The sequence below is a fragment of the Crocodylus porosus genome, unplaced genomic scaffold (genome assembly GCF_001723895.1).
Source record: "Crocodylus porosus isolate Cpor-Errol unplaced genomic scaffold, CroPor_comp1, whole genome shotgun sequence".
Lineage (NCBI taxonomy): Eukaryota > Metazoa > Chordata > Crocodylia > Crocodylidae > Crocodylus > Crocodylus porosus.
The window spans coordinates 5,810,057-5,829,709 of record NW_017728926.1 but is presented as its reverse complement, the minus strand read 5'-3'; the positions used below and the strand labels follow the sequence as shown (position 1 = coordinate 5,829,709).

Here is a 19,653-nt window from a genome sequence, read left to right as displayed (position 1 = left end):
CAGATTGGTTAGAGCTGGCTTTGATGCCGTTGAAGTGGGGGAAGTGAGGTGTTGGTATCTGAACAATTCTTCTCTCATCAATGTTAGCCCTTACAGCTAAGGTATTGAGCTGGGGTTAGTTTCTCCTCTTCTACAAACTCCTGTGTAATGTCTGCAAAGTCACAAAGGCAGGATTTTCAAAGTAGTTTAAGTGAGTTAGTAGGGATCTGTGTGCCTCAGTTTGGCCATGTGCAAAGGGAAGACAAGACTTCCCTTCTCCCACCTTTTTCTTTTCTGTTTACATTGCAACCTATTTGAAGCTGAGATTTTTTTTACTATGTACTTTACAACTTTTAGCACAATGCTGGCTTAAAGCTTAGCTGGAGCCCTTGTTACTATGGTAATGCAATAATTTTAGAAGTTTCAAGATGAATATTTATTCATTAGGGCTGCCAATTAGTCGCTGTTAATGTGTGCAATTAACGCAGGAGCCAATTAACACGTTAATTTTTTTAACATGTTAATTGCGCACGTGTTTTTGGAGCCTGCGCCCAAGCTGCCCTGCCCTGCTGCTGTCACCACTGCCTCTGGGCTGCCCAGTGGGGCCGCGGTGGCAGTGCAGAGAAGCTGTAGGGCAGCCCAGGCGCAGGCTCCAGGCGGCTGCAGCAGGAAGGGGCAGGAGATTGGGTACACCCACGGCCCCCATTCAGAGCCCTCAGCAGTCAGGCTGGTAGTGCCAGGGGTTTGAGGAAGGTGGCGCTGAGCTACCTGGCACCCTTGGGCCCCACAGCTCAGGCTCTGGGCGGGTCAGGACCACCTGAGAGCTTCAGCACGAGGGCCTGTGGGTCCTTGTGCATCCCGGGTCAGGGCCCCTGGGAAGCATTGGCAATGGTGGCCCTACTCCCTGTGCCCCTGTGGAGGCAGCTGCCAGCGGGTGGGGGTGAGATTCCTGTGGAGCCACCTCATGCAGCTCCTAACCATACAAAGTACCTGCACAATTTTGCATAATTTTCAGTTTTTCTTAGCATAATTTTCAGTTTTTAGCTGTGTGATTAATATTACAAGTAATTTAGATTAATTTTTTCATTGTACAACTAATTGTGATCACATTTTTTAATCATTTGCCAGCCCTATTATTTATATTGTTCCAACCATCAACCTGCCCTGGCCACTGCCACCACATCCACAACTAAATGCTGGTTGAGCAGCAGCCCAGACCCATTGGTACCCTAACTCAATAATAAAGTGGCCACTCTCATCCTAAGTAAACCTGCATTTGCATGACTTTAGTGGTGTGTGTACATTGCACATAAGCATCTCTGAAATAGTTCTGTGTAGATCTGCCAGTGTGGGGTTTTTTGTAGTGTGCCAAGCTCCCATGGAAATCAGGCAGGAGCTTAGTTTAGAAAGAAGCTGTAAAAGCAAGTCACATGCATCTGTAGCCCTTTTTCTCCCCATTGAAATGCAGCTACATCTGGGGTGGGATTCAGTAAGCATACAGCAGCACTGCACAATAGTTCATAGGACCATAGAAAAATTGTTCAGAACAAACTTGGCATTGTGTAAACAGCCAACAAAAACGGACCTCTCTTTTAGACCACTACAAAGTTGAAGTATTTCCTTGTGGTGGCACAGGTAGGACATGCACTTCCAAGGGGGGACTAGACCCACCTGTCTGGTTCATCTTGAATACTGGGGCAGTTTTGGTCCAGGGGACTATTGAGGTTGGTAGCCATTCACAGGAAATGCCTTGAAACTTTGCTGATATTTTAATCGTCCTGTAGACAGTGAAGTGGTGCTGGCTGCCCAGAGTGTGAGGAATGCAGTCATTAATTAAGAGTGACGTGAGCATTCCCATTACTAAGCAGAACTGTGACCCTTTTCTGCAGAGGTGTAGCAGGAATTGCCCTGAAGATGCAGGGTCTGTGCCTTCTGTCTTCCCAGCAGCTTGCTCCCTGGCTCAGTGAAGGAAAGCTGCATTTGAGGCAGGCACAATGCCCAAACAAATTCATTGTTTTGTGCATCACTTCAGTCCTCTGCATGTGTAGAGGGGACAGAGGGAATAGACTGCCTTGGGGGGCAGCAGCTCTCAGTGGCTTTGTTCCAGAAAATAACTGAGACTCAGAATTAAGTGAAATGCTAGGAACAGTGTACAAGGGCTCAGCTTGCGGAGACTGAACAGCAATCATTTCAGCATTCAAGCACTTAGGCAGGCTCAGCGTGGATTTGCACAAATGGGATCATACATTACATAATGCAAAATAACAGTAGCCCTTAAGCTAAGAGCTGCATTCCAGCAGGAGGAAAGTTGCACTGTAAATATTTTGGGTATGTAGCTTTGCAGGAGGCAGTGCTGTGATGTGCCGCTGCTGCAGCTTGCAATCCAATCAGAGAAAACTACATCTTCTGCATCTTGGCAGCAAAATGAAGCTGTTTGGATATGGAGTGGCAGTTTGTGTCCCTGTAGGAGGGAATGTTTAGTCCTCTTTAATTTTCATTGGGCTGGACAATGGAGATACATTATACCTGCCTGTTTATTCCTAGCACAGTTATCTGCCCTGCAGTAACAGAAGCGAGAAATGTGGCCAGCCATGGGACTGGGCATTGAACCCTGAAATGCCTGATTCCCATCATTCACCCCCAGCAAAATGCACACAAGCACACATGTGCGCAGATGTGCCCACCCGGTTCTGAAGGGCACTTGGTTGCGGGGGGTGGTATGTGGTTCAATCCCTTACATTGCTTGCAGCCAGCTGCCAAATTGTGACTGCCAATAAGAGACTTTCCTCTTACTTGCTTAATAGCTCTTCTTAAAAGCTACTTGTCTGAAGGTTTCCTAGGCTGACTCATGAGGGACACAATGCATATGCGAGCAGAAGAATTGGTTGGGAACTTCTTTGTGGGTCATATGTAATATATGATCCCATTTGTACAAATCTGTGCTGAGGCTTCCTAAGTGCTTGAATGCTTAAGCGATTGCTGTTTGTTCTCAGAGACTCCTGAGGCACTGGGATTGAAGTGATACACAAGAGGTTTGGTGTTTGTAGCTGTGATGCGAGTGTGCCGGATTTCACTGGAAACCTGCCTGACTTCCTGCCCTGTGGGCTTCTGGGGAGCCCAAATGCCCAGGTTCACAACTCTTCTTCAGCTCACCAAGTGGTTTGACAGGCAGCCGGAGCGTGGCTGACCTAGGAGCTGCAGCTCTTTGGTAACACAAACTTTCAGGTTCATGGCCCTGAGCCAGCCCATCAAATAAACTGCTTCAGAGGAAATCATTGGCCTTGAGCAGAGAACTTCTTTTACACAGGGTTTTTTTTCCTTCCAGAATGGCATGAAGCCAGATTTCAGATAATCCGAACATAAGAGTAAGATGTTTACTGGGTCATACCATATGTCCATCTTGCCCAGTGTCCTGTGTCATGGTGACAAAAAGTAGATACTGAAAGGGAAGGTGAACTAGGTATGGCCATAGTTCTTTCCACTGTTCCTCTCTCACTTGCAGCCTCCAGCATTTAAGGTCTAGGAAGTTCTGATTCAGAGGCTGTATCCCTAATTCCCACGTTCAGTAGCTACTGATGCCCCTTTCCTCCAAGAATATGTCCAGTCCCTTTTTGAATCTGGCCAGACTGTCAGCTTCCACATCTGGTGGCAATAAGCTCCACAGTCTAATTACACTCTGCATGAAAAAGAACTTTCTTTTGTTAGTTTTAAACTTACTACCTACTAGTTTCATTTTGTGACCCCTGTTGTGAGAGAGAATAAACAGTAAATCCCTTTTACTTCACCATTTAGCATTTTGTAAATGCTTATCGTCTCCCTCTTCAAGTGTCTCTCTTCTAAACTGCGTAGGCCTAGCCTCTTTAGTCTCTCCTCGTATAAAAGTCTCACTGTACCACTGATCATCCTTGTTGCCCTTCTCTGTACCTTCTCTAGGTCTTCGATATCCTTTTTGCGGTGTGGGGACCAGAACTGGACAGAGTATTCTAGGTGTGGACACACCATAGAATTAGAAAGTGGCATAAAGATACTTTCTATTTTATTTACAGTTCCTTTCTTAATAATCCCTAACATTTTGTTTGCCTTTTTTCTTGGACTCCGCTGCCGAGCCGGCCGGTCCGTTTCCCCGCAGCTCCACGGAGTACAGCAGTGACAGAAGTAACAGGCCGGCAGGGAGAAGTGGGTATTCTGTCATCCTGCCTGGTTATAGCAACAGAACATCAGGTGGAAGCTGGTATTGAACTGACTGCTTCAACCTGATTTGTTAGCACCACCAGAGCCAAAGAGTGAGCTGTCACGGTGACTAGGTGACAATGCTGATACCAGGCCTCTTCTTGGGTCTGTGGACATTCCTGTTCCTGCCCCCCATGTTTTGAAATCTAACTAGACTAGTTGGAGTCAGGGAGAATTATTGCCCCATGTGCATAAAGGAAAAACAAGGGAGAGAAACACTGCATGACTTTCTAAGGTTCTGCAGTGGCTCTGTGGCAATGCTGGGAAGTAAGCGAGGCCACTCCAGAGCTCCAGTCCTGGGCCTTTCTCCTTTTTTGCTGTGGGAGCCTGTTTAATCCCAATTGCTCTGGCTTCACCCAGGTGTGGATTTGACCTGAATTCTGGAGTTCATGTCTTAGAGGAAGGAATTTCAGGCCCTAAGTCCAATTCATAAAGGTAGAGAAGGAAATTAGTGATTTCCTCCCACATTTCCATCTCAGTGGGCCCTGGCCTGTGAAATGGCTTGTTTAATAGAAGAAACATTACCATTTGGGTCTAGAAGCCTTGAAGGACATGAAATGCAAGCTGCTTGTACCTTGCTGACTTTGATGGCTTGATTATGCTGACCTCATGGTAAATGGCTTCAATGCCTATCATTTAACATGTTTCATTCCTATTCGTCAGAGGCCTTTGTCATGCAATGGGGTCTGTAAGTAATGCCCATTTAGCTCATTTTTTTTCAGGCCACAGAAGTATTTCTGGGCCTTTCTCTTTCACATGCATGTGATTTCTCAGCTGAGGTTTTCTGTCTGGCAATGTTACAGGCTAGAACCAAGTTCCCTGGGCTGCCCTGTGTCTTGGAGAGCTTCCCTCTCACTGCTTCACGTGGGATAGCCCAGAAGCAATTGTGCAAGGGCTCCTGCTCCTTTTAAGCTATTGCCCATTTCTGTCCTGACAGATTTGTTCTGTCAAAAACCAGAGAGCAAGTCCTTTGGAGGTTGTTAAGGTTTTGGGAGCACAAGCAGCTGTCAGCTCGGGCCTAGAAGTCTGGCTGTGATATTCTGGCATGGGGGATTTGAGAATGTATGGCAGGCTCCATTTGTAACCTCTAATGCTTCCCGAGTGAGCAGGGCAAGCATGCGCATTACAGGATGGCTTCCTGTACCATTCCTTTGGCAGAGGGACCTAACTCGCAGGTTGCATGTCATACTGTGGACACAATTCTTGAGACTCTTTCGGTAGCATGAAAAACTCTCAGAAGTGGAAATTTTGTAATATGCAGAAACTGGAAGCTTAGCTGATCCCTTTATAGACACTGTTGTTAATTGTTTCCATTATTAGTAATAGCTAAGGACTCCACACAGTTCATGCATGGCTACCTGCAGACTCAGACTTCAACACTGATACTCACTCTGGATCCAAGGCTTGACCTTCTCTCTTCCTGAATGGGTCTGAGCAGTATTGCTTTGTCAGCTGCACACAGTTGTGTAACATGATTAAACAGCTTCTCACTGTGTGTTGAGCTCCGCACGAGCATTTATTTTAACAACAGCTACACCTGTTCTGACAGATTGTCAGGAATTAACTATTTATAAATAATGTTGTTTTATTACATGCTCCTGTAAGTTATTAAAGAGATTTGCTACAGCTTGAATATTTTATACCTACAAATAGCTTCTTGAAAAAAAAACCACGTTAAAATTTAAGAAAGAAAACTGTTCAAGTAGTTTAAGCTCCAAATTTTCCAGTGCTGATGTATGTGCAATGTTTGCACGTAGAAGAGATGTGTTACCTTGCGTTGGCTCAGATCTGAAAAGTTGTGCCAATAATTGATAATCTTTTCTTTTTCATTTAAAAAATATAAAAGTTCTGCTCCCCCACTCCTGAAACACTACAAGTACTAGAACTAGACAGGGAGTGGATTTTCCCTTCCTGTGAAACTACGTGAGCTCTGTCCTGTGAAGTATCGGGGTAGTGTCCAAACTTATTTGAAGTTTTTCATATTAAAAAAAGAGAGCGAGAATCACCCCAGGGCAAGAGTCTCCTGGCACTCAGGGCTTTCCTGTGGTGTGTGGAAGACCCACTTTTGAGTCCCTACTCTGATTGAGACACAGTTGGGACTCCTAACTAGTGAGCCCTCTCCCCAGTGACAGCACTGGGCACCAGGTGTTGCCTGTTCTAGGAATGCGAGCCTTCCCTCTTACTCTCACCAGGAATCTTCTTCTGCTCCTGAGAAACTTTTCCTAAACCAAACCTTTTGTTGACCCTAGGATATTTCTGGCAAACTTTGTGGTTTTGATGGACTGGGCTTTGACATGCACTCATGCACACACACACACACACACACACACGCATGCATGCACACAAGCACATAGACACCCAGCCTGTGCACACACACACACATGCACACTCATTGGTAATTTCCTAATAGCTCTGCTCAGTGACCACTCACAAAGTAGCTGTGTTTTCTGTGTGGGGGACCATTGCCCTCTAGAGGTACACTGCAAAGCTCTTGTAGACTACCAGTCTCTACTGTGTGCTGCTTTTAAGTTTGAGGATATTGTGAGCTTCCCTTAAGGAACACTTGTGTAGGGCTGAATAGAAAACCAGGGCTTTGGAAGTCTACAGAATTTTCCCTGTGCCAGATAACCTTTACATTTAATGGTTTCAGCTTTATTGTTGTAGTTTGACTTTTTGGAAGCCTATTTTCTTCATTCCCACTAAATTCAATAGGGGTTTTCCATCAGGTTTGACTTCTTCTGTACACTTGGGAGGCCATTTCCTTATCTTTAGATTAGTCAGTGACATTGAAGGCTGCTTTGCTGATGGTGTGTTGGATGAGCGAGAAGTTTGTGTGGCCACATTAGTGAATGTAATGTCTAATGACTGTAGGTATTTTGCTTATGAAATAGAGTTGCAACTAACCCAGCTAATAATGCCTGCCTAATAATGCCTACCTCCAAGGACCCTGTTGAGTAGTTCCTGCCTATCACCATCTTCTGCTTACTTCAGACCTCTACTTTTTTCTCCCATTGTCATGGTTACCTCTGTTGTTCGGGGGTTCCCTTTGCTGTATATGCACCAGGATCGGCACGGTATGAGGTGAAGAAAGGCTGGGGCTTGTGTTCCCAACAGGTACATCAAATAAGGGAATCTCACCAGAACTCTGATCTGTAAAGTGCTGTAACACATAAGACCCTATGTTCTGTAGTTTGGCCCAAAGCTATAAATATCTCCTATTTTTACTGGCTGAAGATATGTCAGAAACCCTTTTTACACTATTTAACAAAGCTTCTCCCTACTACTGCATTTCCTTTCCCTCACGCCTCGAGACAGGATGAATGTGATCGCAGACTGGGACAAATCTAGCTCAATTCTATTTAATTCATGTTACTTTTCACAGTACCCCAAGATCTGATTCTGGCCAAGAGTACAAAGAAGGTAGAGAAGAAGAGCACGTTTCCCTCTGTCATAATATTTTGTCATGGGTTTTTGTTAGTCTCTTACATGGTTTATGTAAAAGCTATTTATGAAGAAAAACATCTCTCTCATTGATTCCATTTAGAAATCTTTCTAGTTTGTTCATAATGAGATTTTATACTAACTCTTTTTATAATTCATACCCTATACAGAGGGATAATCTATCATTGCAAGTGAATAATGGAGTGTGGCAGCCTTTGAAAATGTAAATTGGGACTTTGGAGGGAGAGGTGTTTAGCAGCTTAGTTTGTTGGATTTTGTTAGGTTTTTTGTAAAAATTCTTTATTAATGACTTCAGCTTCTATAGCCGAATGCACTCAGTTAATGATGATTCCAGGTGAAGAGCATTGTCAGAGATGCAACATTTTTTTTCTGTCTCAAACATGGAGGAATTGGAGCATAAAATGTACACAGGTGATGACTTTTCAACACAAAGGATTTGTTTTCCATTATAGAACAATGTGCATTTAAAAATTAGTTCTTTTTTTTTTAAAAAGGTCTATATTGTGTGCATTCACATTTATATTTTAATTTTATAATAATGGTTATTTATAAAAATGTTCTCAACCCACAGACTGTAGTGCATGAACTTGAAGCACTGTCATTTTAGAGATTATAATTAGCTACAAGAAAAGCTTAGAAAGGTTGTTCTATACAAATTAGAATTATTGTAGACAAGACACTTAGCAAGCATTTTGAAAGTCATTCTAGGTTAGGTTTAGAAACAGAACTGTACTTCTGAAGTGCTCTAGTGCCTGCTTTTGTGCACTCTTTTAAACCCAGCAGTCTGGGCAGTGTTTTGTAATGCAGTCAGGGTCCCTTCCATAATTACTAAGTCCCGAACAAAACTTGGTGAGTCTATGCAGTCTTGTCTTTGCCCAGTGGCCTTAGTAAAAGATCCCCTCAACAGCTGGAAGAAGCATGTTGTATCTTTTACCATGAGATATCGTAGCAATACTATGCATTTTCAATTGTGCATCTACCACTCCAATAATGAGCTCATTCCAGTTAACTTAGCTAGTCAGCAGCTCAGTGAAGTAAATCCCATTCCACACCTGCCCTGCAAATCCTGAGGCACAAAACATTCAGATATTGATGCATGAAATATGTTTAAAGTCACTCAGGTTTAGCTGTGTTGAACAAGATGCTAACGTTACTGAAGACAGGTGCGTAGCACCTTGCATGGTACCTGTCAGCTCTGAAAGAGCTTTTGGGTGATCAGTGTACCAGCAGAAAACATCAATCAACATACTCATGCTTGTGGTTTCCAGGGTCTTGCACTGCAGTGATCAGGGGCATTGGTATCAGCCTGACCGCTTCTTGTTGTTGCACTGGGATGGGATACACAAACCTTTGTGGTCATGTGCAGCCCACTATCCTATTCGCTCCCTCTCCTTAGTACTTCTCCTTTGTCCCCTTAGAACAAACTCGAGGATGATGTAGAATCTGGGGAAGACTCAAGCGGCAAACGACACAGCCGTTCACTGATGGGCAGCTTTTCCAAGCGCAAGGTGAGTTTCTCAGCAGATTACATCTCACCCTGCAGCAGAAGGAATCATCAGGCTCCCAGGTAGGAGGATTCTTTCTGCCTCAGAGAGAGATGTAACTGCATCACTGACAGGCATCATCACATTCTTCACTGGTCAGGTAGACAGGATGACCAGCTGCCTTTCTTTCTAACTTGCTTCACTTACCATCAAATGCCAAAGGTATCCCAGATCCAACCTGAATGTTATTAGTTACTGCACCTCCTTATATAGCAGCTTACTGCAAAATGGTTTAGAGAAACAAAATATAAGATAACCCATTCATTATACCCTCTTTGCACAGAGTAATAATAGTAACAGCTGCAGGGATTTCAGTTGGGGAGCACCTTTCACTGAGAGATGTACAATCCCATATCAGAAGGTTCTGACCCCAGGCTGCCTCCTCCATGTGTGCACAGATCAATTCTGGCATATTGCAGAGTCTTGTACAAAGCTGCTGTTTGCCAGTTTCTCAGAGTGAATTGCTTTTGAAATAATCAAGCAGAATTGTGTGTGGAAGTCTCTCGGGCTGCTCAGATACCAGTTTTTCTGTGTGGCACTAACAGCTAGGTAACATTTGTACCAGATAAGTCCTTGTGTCAAGGCTTTCCAGTATGGTTACTGATTTTTAGTTATCCTGAACTCTAGGTGCCCAACTTGAAACCTTCTAAAGGGACCTGCTTTCCAGGAAGATGAGTGCTTGGTCCTTTCTCTAAATCAGGACCCTGTAAAGTGCCAAGTTTAGAACCCCAAAAATCACTAGTCTCTTGAAAACCTGGGCCCTATGTTATTTCCTGACTCACTTAGGCACACCGCTAACATGGCCCTGTGGCATGTGAACAGTTAGTACCAGCTGTGTGCATTCATGCTCTGATGAAGGATGCAGACAGAAATGCAGCTCCTGGGTCTAACTCATGGCAATTCACAGAAGTTGCCATGAGTTTCTAACTTCCCTCTTGACCCAACAGACCCCTTTCCCCTAACCCAACAGATGTTCACTTTTGGTTCGGGAGGATCAGAGCTGATCCAGGGAGAGAGCCTGAGCTTTCCTCTACTTTCCTCTGTCTCTTCCCCTGGCTCCACCCCACTCTCAGAGCCTTGTTGCTGTCTCTCGGTGAGCGAGTGAAGAATGCAGGGGAGGGAGGTTTTCTGGGGTTTTCTCAGCGCCGCTGGAGTGGGAGGGTGGGTATATTGGAGCCCCCCTAAGGTAAGAGGGCACTCCAGTGGGGCTGAGAACCCCAGAAGGGACCTTCCTTCCCTGGCTTCTCCCATCCAGAGACAGCATCTGAATCTATCTGAGGAGCAGACAGAAATTAATGAAGTCTCTCTGCTTAGGAGTGGATTCATTTGAATCTTTATACAATGAAGGTTAATTTGTCACATTATCAAAGGGCTCGGCACAGCTTTGAATGATTCTGTTTGGGCACAGCTTTAGAGTGATTTCAAGGAGCCAGTTGCACCACAAATGTCATTTCTGTCTGCATCCAAAGACACCTTCTCTACTCTCCTTCTCTCCCCTCCCCAGAGTTTTCTCTGGTTTTATTGTTCTTTGATCTATACTTGATGTCCAGTAGAAAGTAAACCATGTTTGTGTAATGTGTCTGTTCTGTATCATGGATTTGTTTTTCTCTTACATAGAAAAAAGGAGGCAAACTGAAAAGGGCATCCAGTCTGGAAGAGGGAGAAGATGACTTGGACTCTCAAGGAAACTTAGCAAGGGGCTCGGTACATTACAGCAGGTTGGTAACATGGATCCTGGATAAGTCAGTGCTCTGTGGTGGTGTGTTCATAAATGTAGGAAATTAAGGACCAAGTCTCAACTGTACAAGCCAGTCTGTTGAAGGCAAACTGGAACATGTGCTGATTGGGGTGAGAACCTCAAGCAAAGGAGAAGGATCAGGGCATTATCTTAATGGTGATTCTTTGGGATTTAAATGTACTTGGAAGTGGAAAAATATTTAGACTGGAAACAGACAATAGGGCTTGAAACAGCTGATCATGTTCCATGGACTTCTATAGACATCTCCAGATGACATGCCCAAATGTACCCCTGCTTTCAAACATCACCCCACCCCATGTCAGGGAGCTAAGGAATCCCCTCCAGAGGGATTCCATCATGTGCATATCTGCAAGCAGGAAGTGGGAAACTCGTAAGGGGATTCCTGCTTCCGCACTTGCAGAAGCATGTGGGGGATCCCTTGCAGAGGGTTTCACTTGCATGTGTGTCTGCAAGCACAGAGGAGACTTCCCCACTCCCTGCTTTCAGATACTGCATGTGGGGAAATCCCTCTACAGGGGATTTTCCCAGCATGCATCAGCAAGCCAGGAGGAGGGAACTCCCATAGGGATTCCCTGCTCCCTGCTTGCAGATAGTGCACCAGGGAAATCCCCTGCAGTGGGATTTCCCCAACACACCTATCATTGCTGCACAGATATACATCCTGTGTAGGAGTGAAGCCTTCACTTTCTCTTTTTACCCAGACATGTCCCCAGAGATTGCTAGGATGCATCTGGGTAAGTGACAAAAGTGAGGCAAGTGGTCCACGGGCTTGAGGGGGCCAACCCTATCCAGGAATTCCTGGGGTGTCCAGGACTGGACCCCTCAAGTCTCCAGAGCCCCTGCTCTAGATGGCTGGAGATCACAGGCAGTTTCATGCTGTCCATTTTGTCCCGCCATAAACAAACAAATATGGGCTGCCATAAAGTGGCTCAATTTATTGTCAACCTTTTATTGGGGACACAATTTTCAGTATTTGTGGCATGACAGAAGGTATAGCTGTCTGTTTGCTTTCACTGTATGTCTTCATAAACATTTTTATGGTGGCACATAAGTAACATCTGGGCGCAGACAATTTTCAGCTGATCTGCCCCCAGAAGGTGGGCTATAGCCATGACCAAACAGAAGTGCATGATTGCAGACTATTTTAAAAGGGCCCAACCCCACAAAAATCTGAATCCTCATTGCATGAGGGTTCAGAAGAACATGCTCCAAAATGGAGCACGTTCTGTAACTTGTGTCTGGAGAGCTCCCAGCCCATTGCTGTTTTCAGAATGGGAGCAGAGAAAGGGAATGGAGGGAATTTAGTCTGGGGTTTTTTCAGCTGGTGCTGGAGAGTGGGGTGAGTGGATTGGAGCCCCCTGATTGAACTCCCTCTGCTACCTTTCCCTCCTCCCATTCTGAGAACAGCATCTGCGCTGGGCGTGGGGAGTGGAGTTGCTACAGAGACTGGGCTGCAGGCTTGTAGCAAGCAGCTGCAACCCCCAACTCCCAGACCCAACAGCAAACTTCTGTTAGATCTGGAGAATTGTTGCAACCCATAGCACTTCCTGCAAAGTGTGCTATGAGTTGCATCAGAGAGCTGCTCTTTTGTCTGCACCCTCTATTTCCACCCTTAAAGTCCCTAATCAAACCTTCTGTACAAGGTCAGAGTCCTTCCAGTGTACTGGATCTGAAAGTGTAATTTCTCCCTGGGAAATTAAAGTCTTTGTCTTTATCATATAAGAAAAGGAGGCCATTTCCCTGTCTTAATTCAAGAGCTAGTTTAGGCAGCATCATGTGTTTTTAGTGAGTCTCCATCTGGTATTTCTATATCCATTACAGCACTCTGCTTTATTCCCTACATGTCTTTACCCTCCCATGTAAAGTGGGTTTGTTTTTTCCATCCAGGATGAGCCGTCAGAAGAAAACAATGAAGCTTTCCCGTGCTCTTTCTGACTTGGTGAAGTACACAAAATCTGTTGGGATCCATGATGTTGAAACTGAACGTAAGTTGAACTAAATGTCTTCTAAAAATTAATTGCTCTACGTGGAGTTCAGAAACTGGCTTGAAAGACATATTCTTATGACTTTTTCTTAACTACAAATTGGTTCTTTTTTTCCTGAAGGGAATTTGACAGTAAAGTTGCATGCAATCAGTCTGGGGCATTTCAAAGTGGCTGAGCATCTGAGTTGACTTTGAATCTGCAAAATGAATCAGAATTTGTGCAACAACATAATTAAAAGGGATAAAATTAACCACAGGTAGTAATAATCCATGCAGTTGCTGCCAGTAGGGATTAAAACTGTCCTATGCCAATTTATGTCCTAGGAAGCAATTAGACACTAAACAGACCTCCATGCTGCTCTCAGCCAGAATTTATAACAGTTTGGAGAGTATTGTCTACATGAAAACTTGTTTTCATAGCAGTAAAGAAATCGTCAAAGCTTTCCATAAATTCTGAAAGTTGAGACGCAGCTTTGAAACTTCAGCATTATGTTGCTTGGGAAATTTCTCTGTGATTAACCCTGAGTGGAATTCAGAAGTGTAAATGCCACCCATGATAATATGAAAAGTAGGGAGAGCAGGTCTTACCCTCTCCTTAAGCATCTTCACCCTCCAAAATTTGGTTCAAGCAATGTATGAAGGATTAGGTTCCTTGTTATACCTGGCTGTTTCTCCCAGCCTCATATCCTCCATGGATGGAACATAGCACAATGACTTGGCTGCAGTGAAAAAGAGCAAAACACATCTATTCAGGGTTTGTTTACTAGAGAATGATGTGTAATTGAGACTATGTTGTTAGAGGCATTTTTAAAAGGAAAGGCATTCCCTCCCATTTCTTTCTGTCCTTGTAGTCGCTTCCAGTTGGCAGGTCTCATCTTTTAGCGAGACAAAGGCCCATCAGATACTCCAGCAAAAGCCAGAACAATATCTACACTTCAACCAACACCAGTTGTCTCGCATCTACCCATCTTCTTATCGGGTAGACTCTAGCAACTACAATCCCCAGCCCTTTTGGAATGCTGGCTGCCAGCTGGGTAAGCAGAAAAAATGCATGTTTAATTTCTTTTAAATAGGGATTATTTACTGTATGGCTGAAGAACCAAAACTGTGTCTGGATAGAAAAGTAGGACAGAAACACATTCCCAAACCATGCTTGGGTTATCTGTGTGGTGTGAACAGTATGGGGCGGTACTGTGCCAGGCCTAAAACCACCCTTTGGGAGTTTCCCCTGGGCAGCCTACAGCTGGCTGTCCTGCTTCCTAGAGAACACTCGCAAGCCTGGGTTAACACTGCCACCACCCAAGCACTGGTCTCTGGTAGGGCTCTGTGCAGCTCGGGGCACACAGACCCTGCAAAACTTGGGGGTGCTTTGCCCACAATAATATTTCTGGGTGCTTCTTTCAGCCTGAAGCATCCAAAGATAGCATCAGATAACTGAGGGACAATAAAAGGCAAACTTTGCTGGCCAAGCTGGGAGCAAATGGCTTCCTTTCTCTCTGCCAACAGTAGCACAGCAAGGCATGCTGTAACCCAATTCCTTTATTGATCAGAGAAAGGTGGGGAGCTGGGGGGAGTGGGGGTTAGAACAAGGAAGTCAGAATACACTTTGAGCAAACATAAGCAATGCGAGTCTTTTACAGGTAATTGGACACAGTAATCCTTTTAAGACGTGATTGGCCTAAACATAATTCTTAACTTCTGGCCAGTTTCCAGGGTTCTACTTACAGAAAATCACAGGGGCGTGTTGCTTGTGGTGCTCCAAAATGCCCGCCTCCAGGAAGCAAGTGCTCCCCCTTCCCCCCAGGAATTTATCTGGCCAGGTAACCTGGTTGACCAGCCTGAACCAAAAAGAAAGCAAGGAGAGAAAGAGAGGTGTCACCTGGTCAGGCCCAAGTGAGAGGCAGAGAGAGAGGGATTTTTTCATAACCTGGTCATCCAGTTGTACCAGCATTTGGGGCTGGTCAGATAGCTCTGTGGTGCTAAGTGAGTAGGGTGATCCAGACGTTTCTCATATACAGTGAGGCCTGGTAAATGGTAATGAATATGGTCCCTGTAAGCAGCCCTACAAGTAGGCACTGAATTGACAACAATATTCCAGGAAACCTCTCTCCTCAGAGCTGACATGCCTTTGGTCTAAGAGGATATAATCATCCTTCCTACATCCCTGGGTCTCTGCCACCAGAAAAAAAAAGGCTTAAAACATATGTAGGTTTACTTGCTCAAATTGAGTACTGTGAAGGGAGATGCTGGCAGCAACCTGCCGTAGTGTTTGTGCCTCCTTCTTTGCAACAGTTGCACTAAACTACCAGTCAGAGGGGAGAATGCTGCAGCTGAACCGGGCCAAGTTCAGTGCCAACGGGAATTGCGGCTACGTCCTCAAACCAAAGTGCATGTGTCAAGGTAAGGAATAGCCTGTGATGGGTGCTGCTGCATTTAGGAAATGAGGGCTTATGCAAAGGAGACTCCTTACTATTTAGGGCAGCTTTTAAGCAGAGCCCGTTGCTTGGGAACCGTTGTTTGGGGATCACAGAGAGCTGTGCAGGTGCAGTCCTCTTTAGGGCCAGACCTTTTAGTGTACTGAACTCCTTTTAACACATGCAAGAGGAGTGTCTCTGGGGAAAGCATCAAGCAGGGAAGGATGTATTTTGGGCTTCAGTGAAGCAGGTTTGTCCCGGAAAAGTTACATGCCAAGAAAAACACCTCCCTTTTTGCTTTGTACGTTTCTCATTTATTCATCACTTCCTCACCCTAAACCCTTTTTCTCAAAGGAGTGCAAAATATGGCCCATGGGCTAGATCTGGCTTGCCAACTGGTTGTATCCAGCCCACAGGTGTGGCCACAAACTCATGGGATCTGGCCCGTGGGCAGCCAAGGGCTCTGGCTCTAGCTGCTTTGGATGGGGCTGTTTCTAGCCCTCCAGGTGGGGATGTTTCTACTGTGCCGGCTGAGTAGGCAATACTGCTTCCACTCAATGCTAATGAGGCGGCATCAGCTGTGGACATTGGCAGATGCCCTGTGGGCACCCAAGGGCTTTGTCTCTGGCCACTGCATGGTGCTGGATAGGCAAGGCTGTTTGTGCTGTGCCAGGTGGGCAGGTGACACCGCTTCAACCCAGTGCTAATGAAACAGTCAGCTGGGGCATGAGCAGATGCCCTGACCCTCACCTGGAAACTGCCGGCCACGTCTACAGCTGATGTTAGCAACCACCAGGGGCAGCTTCTACCTGGCAGGTCCTGGCATAAGCTGCGGACACGGCCAGCAGGTTCTGGGCGGGGTGAGAATTGGGACATGCTACAGTTCTGGATGGCATGGGGATGGGGCAAAGAGAGAAGTGTGACCCTCAAGAGGACACCAAAATGCATTAAGTGGCCCTCCAGCCAAAATAAATACCCACCCTTGCTTTATCTGCTCTCCTGGATGTAACAGATAATGTAGCCTTGGGCTCAGGGTTTAAATGCCATTTTGGGGTTTAGGTTGTTTTGTGTAAACAATTTGCACAATGCTTCATTGTTTGGACAGCTGCAAACCTCTGGACTTGGAGTAAATTGAATTTATTATCATGCCTTTCTTCTTGCACATCCCTTCCCCTTCCACTGTTTACTATAGTCAGTCCTCCACTATGCCCTGTTTAATCTGGGCTTCAAAATGCCTAGTGACTCAGTGACTTTAACTCCAGCTTACAGCCAGTTGATTCATCTTCTTTGTGTCCTAGTATACATACAGACTGATGCAGTGGAATGCCTTCTAGCATCTTAGGTATTTGGGGCTTTCATTGTATTGCAAATAATTTCACCTCAGGTCCTCATGTGTGGTGTAAAAAGCAATTTAGAGAGATGGGAGATGGCCATAAAATTCAAATCTGGACCTGGAAACTGCAGGTGTTCATATCCAAGTTTCATCCCCCTCTCTCAGTCCTACCAGCTCCGTACATTGCTTCCTTGTGGTTAATTTGGCAACATGCAGTGTTTGCAACTAAGATTTCTAGAGTTACCTTTGGAAGCGTTAATAGTACCATGGTCCTTGCTGTACTAGTAGTGCTGCCTGATTGTGACAGCAAAACTGCAAAGGATTTGATGGCTGCCATTACGGTATTTTGGTGTTGTATCTGTAGAGATGCATGAGGGGATTGGTTGGAAACTGGATTTCTGTTTTTAGAGCAAAATAAGCCCTGAGGAGGCTTCAAGAACCAAGTCACTAGGTGCCTGGTTTGCTTCCGCCACTGTCCTCCTTAATGTTGTATGGATTCTTGGCCTCCCAGGTGTCTTTAATCCAAATTCTGAGGACCCACTACCTGGTCAGCTGAAGAAGCAGCTTGTGTTGAGGATTATCAGTGGGCAACAGCTCCCAAAGCCACGGGACTCCATGCTGGGAGACAGAGGAGAGGTATGGGTCTGAGGACTGATCTGGTGCTTGTGTGTGTGTGTGTTTGCAGACTGACAGAGGTGAGCCTGAGGGTCCTGACGTTCTGCAGTTCTTTCCTTGGGGAGAAACTGAACTTTCTGACAAATAGATTAGGCAGCCCCTGAGTTTCCAAGAGCACCAGGTGCTTTTCCTCTCTCCTGAGCACTGTGGAGCTAGTTTGCCTTATTGTCAATATAGTGCCTCCAGGATGTACTGGGAAGGCCAAGATGCTCAATCATCGTGATGGGTCCCTATTCACAACAATGCTCTGAAACTTCCAGACAGAGCCAAGCAAAGCCCAGAGCTTTTCTGAAAGTACATAAAACTGCTGAGCTTGTCAGCCAAGACAAATGGAGCTACTTGAGTACTTCTCTTGCCCTCTGCTTGTATGAATACTGCTCCCAGTCCCCCCTTTACCACAGAGTATTGTGACTTCTCTTTCCCTCTTTGGTTTTGCTTCTATCATGTGGTTTTGCAGTGGTTTATTTTGTTTTTATAAAGCTTCTGGCAACTTCAATTGAGGAAATATCAGCTGGCCTAAAATGAGCCAAAATCATGCAGCCTCTTGACAGCCTTGGCCAGGGGTTTATTTCTTGTACTGGTCTGTGTTATTGTGCAGCATCCCCAGTGTGACTGTTCAGTAGGGCTGTGCGAGGCTTCGGACAGAGCTTCAGGTCTGGAGAAGCTTCGGATGCTTTGGGGGCTGAAGCAGCACATCCGGGTCGAAGCGCTGCCTCGTTTGGCTTCCCGAAGCACTTGAGAGCCGCCTTGGAGATCCAGCCATAGCGTATAATGGGGAAACAATAAAATATCTACAACTTAGTTGTTTTGTGTCTGATTTGGATGAAATCTTCAGGGCTGGTAGACTCTGCAGAGAGCATGCAGCCTGCCAAGTTTCAAGAGGATCGATGCAGGGGTTTGGGGGGAACGGTACCCCAAATTCTTGAAAGCAAAACTCCTGTCACGTCTATGTGTTATAACACAGGGCGGTCAAAACTGCAGGGGTGGAAGCTCTTACTGTGGCCACAAAGCCTGCCAAGTTTCAAGGAAGTCAGTGCAGGAGTTTGAGGGGAACTGCCCCACAAGCTGTGGACAAGCAAAACTGGTGCCTTGGGTGCTGTGGGACTGATTGTGTCTGTCTTGGGGGGGGGGAGGAGAGACACCAAGGAACCTAGCTACCACATAATGACTTAACGAGCATCAATTAGCACCTACAAAACTAGGCTAAGGAGAGGAAACACTCAATGCAGCCTGTCAACTGGCCCAGGACAGACAGTCTTGGCATGAGTTTTGTCTGTCAGCAGCTAGCGGTGCAGGGCCCCAGAACCACCCGCACTGATCTCCTCCACAGTTGTCAGGTGTCGTGGCCTCAGCAGGGGCTACCATCCCTGCAGCTGTCACCCCGCTGCGCCTTAACACACGCAGGGTCACCCATGGCATGAGTTTTGCTTGTCCACAGCTTGAGGTGCAGTTCCCCCCAAACCCCTGCACTGATCTTCTTGAAACTTGGCAGGTCTCATGCTCTCAGCAGAGGCTACCATCCCTGCAAGGTTCATTCACATTGGACAGAAAACAACAACGTTATAGGTATTTCATTGATTCCCCATTATACCCTATGGCCAGATCTCTGAGGCGGCTCTAAAGCTTTGGAGCCGCTTCAGTCAGATCGAGGCAGAAACCCAGTCCGGAGCTCCAGATTGGATCGCAGCCATCTGAAGCAGCTGGATCCAAAGCCGGATCGGAGCACTGTCAACTCACATAGGCCTACCGTTCAGTACTAGAAGAGGGTAGCCGACCGAGCTGGAGTTAGAATTCCCTTCAAGCCTTTGCCGGTTAGCAGTAGAGCTGAAGCCGGCTGAGTGGGTCTGAAATGCTTGGACCTGATACAGAGTTTGCAACGACTTTGAAATACTCTTCCTAAAGGTCTTGTCCACTAAACTGGAGCATGCAAGTATCTGTCTCAAGGGCACAGAAAGGCTGCACTGAATCCATCTAAGCATTCAGATGTGGGCTTTCAGTCTCGTTCCATCTTTCTTGTCTCCTTTCTAGCATTAAGATGCCTGTGACTGCCTGCGATCCAAAAGATGAAGGCTTGCCTGTGGCAGAGGCACCAGGCTGGAATTCATTTTATCCTGAGAACCAGGGTAGCTTACTCTTCATGTAGATCTGTGTTACCAAGCTACCTCAAGTATCTCGAAACTACACCACAGTGTCCAGCACAGACATATTCCAAGAAGCACAAGTACTGCCAAAAGCCAGTGGGATATGAAAACCCTACCATGCGTTTTATTTGT

General features: G+C 45.7%; 1 protein-coding gene across 1 annotated transcript in view; it reads left to right on the top strand.

Moving 5' to 3' along the window:
• PLCH2 (phospholipase C eta 2) overlaps positions 1 to 19,653 on the top strand; it is a 358,008-nt gene that overhangs the window by 317,977 nt on the left and 20,378 nt on the right. The window contains exons 14-19 of the mRNA XM_019541274.1: positions 9,090 to 9,179; positions 10,833 to 10,933; positions 12,862 to 12,959; positions 13,810 to 13,992; positions 15,251 to 15,358; positions 17,217 to 17,341. Coding sequence (XP_019396819.1) covers positions 9,090 to 9,179; positions 10,833 to 10,933; positions 12,862 to 12,959; positions 13,810 to 13,992; positions 15,251 to 15,358; positions 17,217 to 17,341 — 705 coding nt within the window. The remainder of the gene's footprint in view (positions 1 to 9,089; positions 9,180 to 10,832; positions 10,934 to 12,861; positions 12,960 to 13,809; positions 13,993 to 15,250; positions 15,359 to 17,216; positions 17,342 to 19,653) is intronic.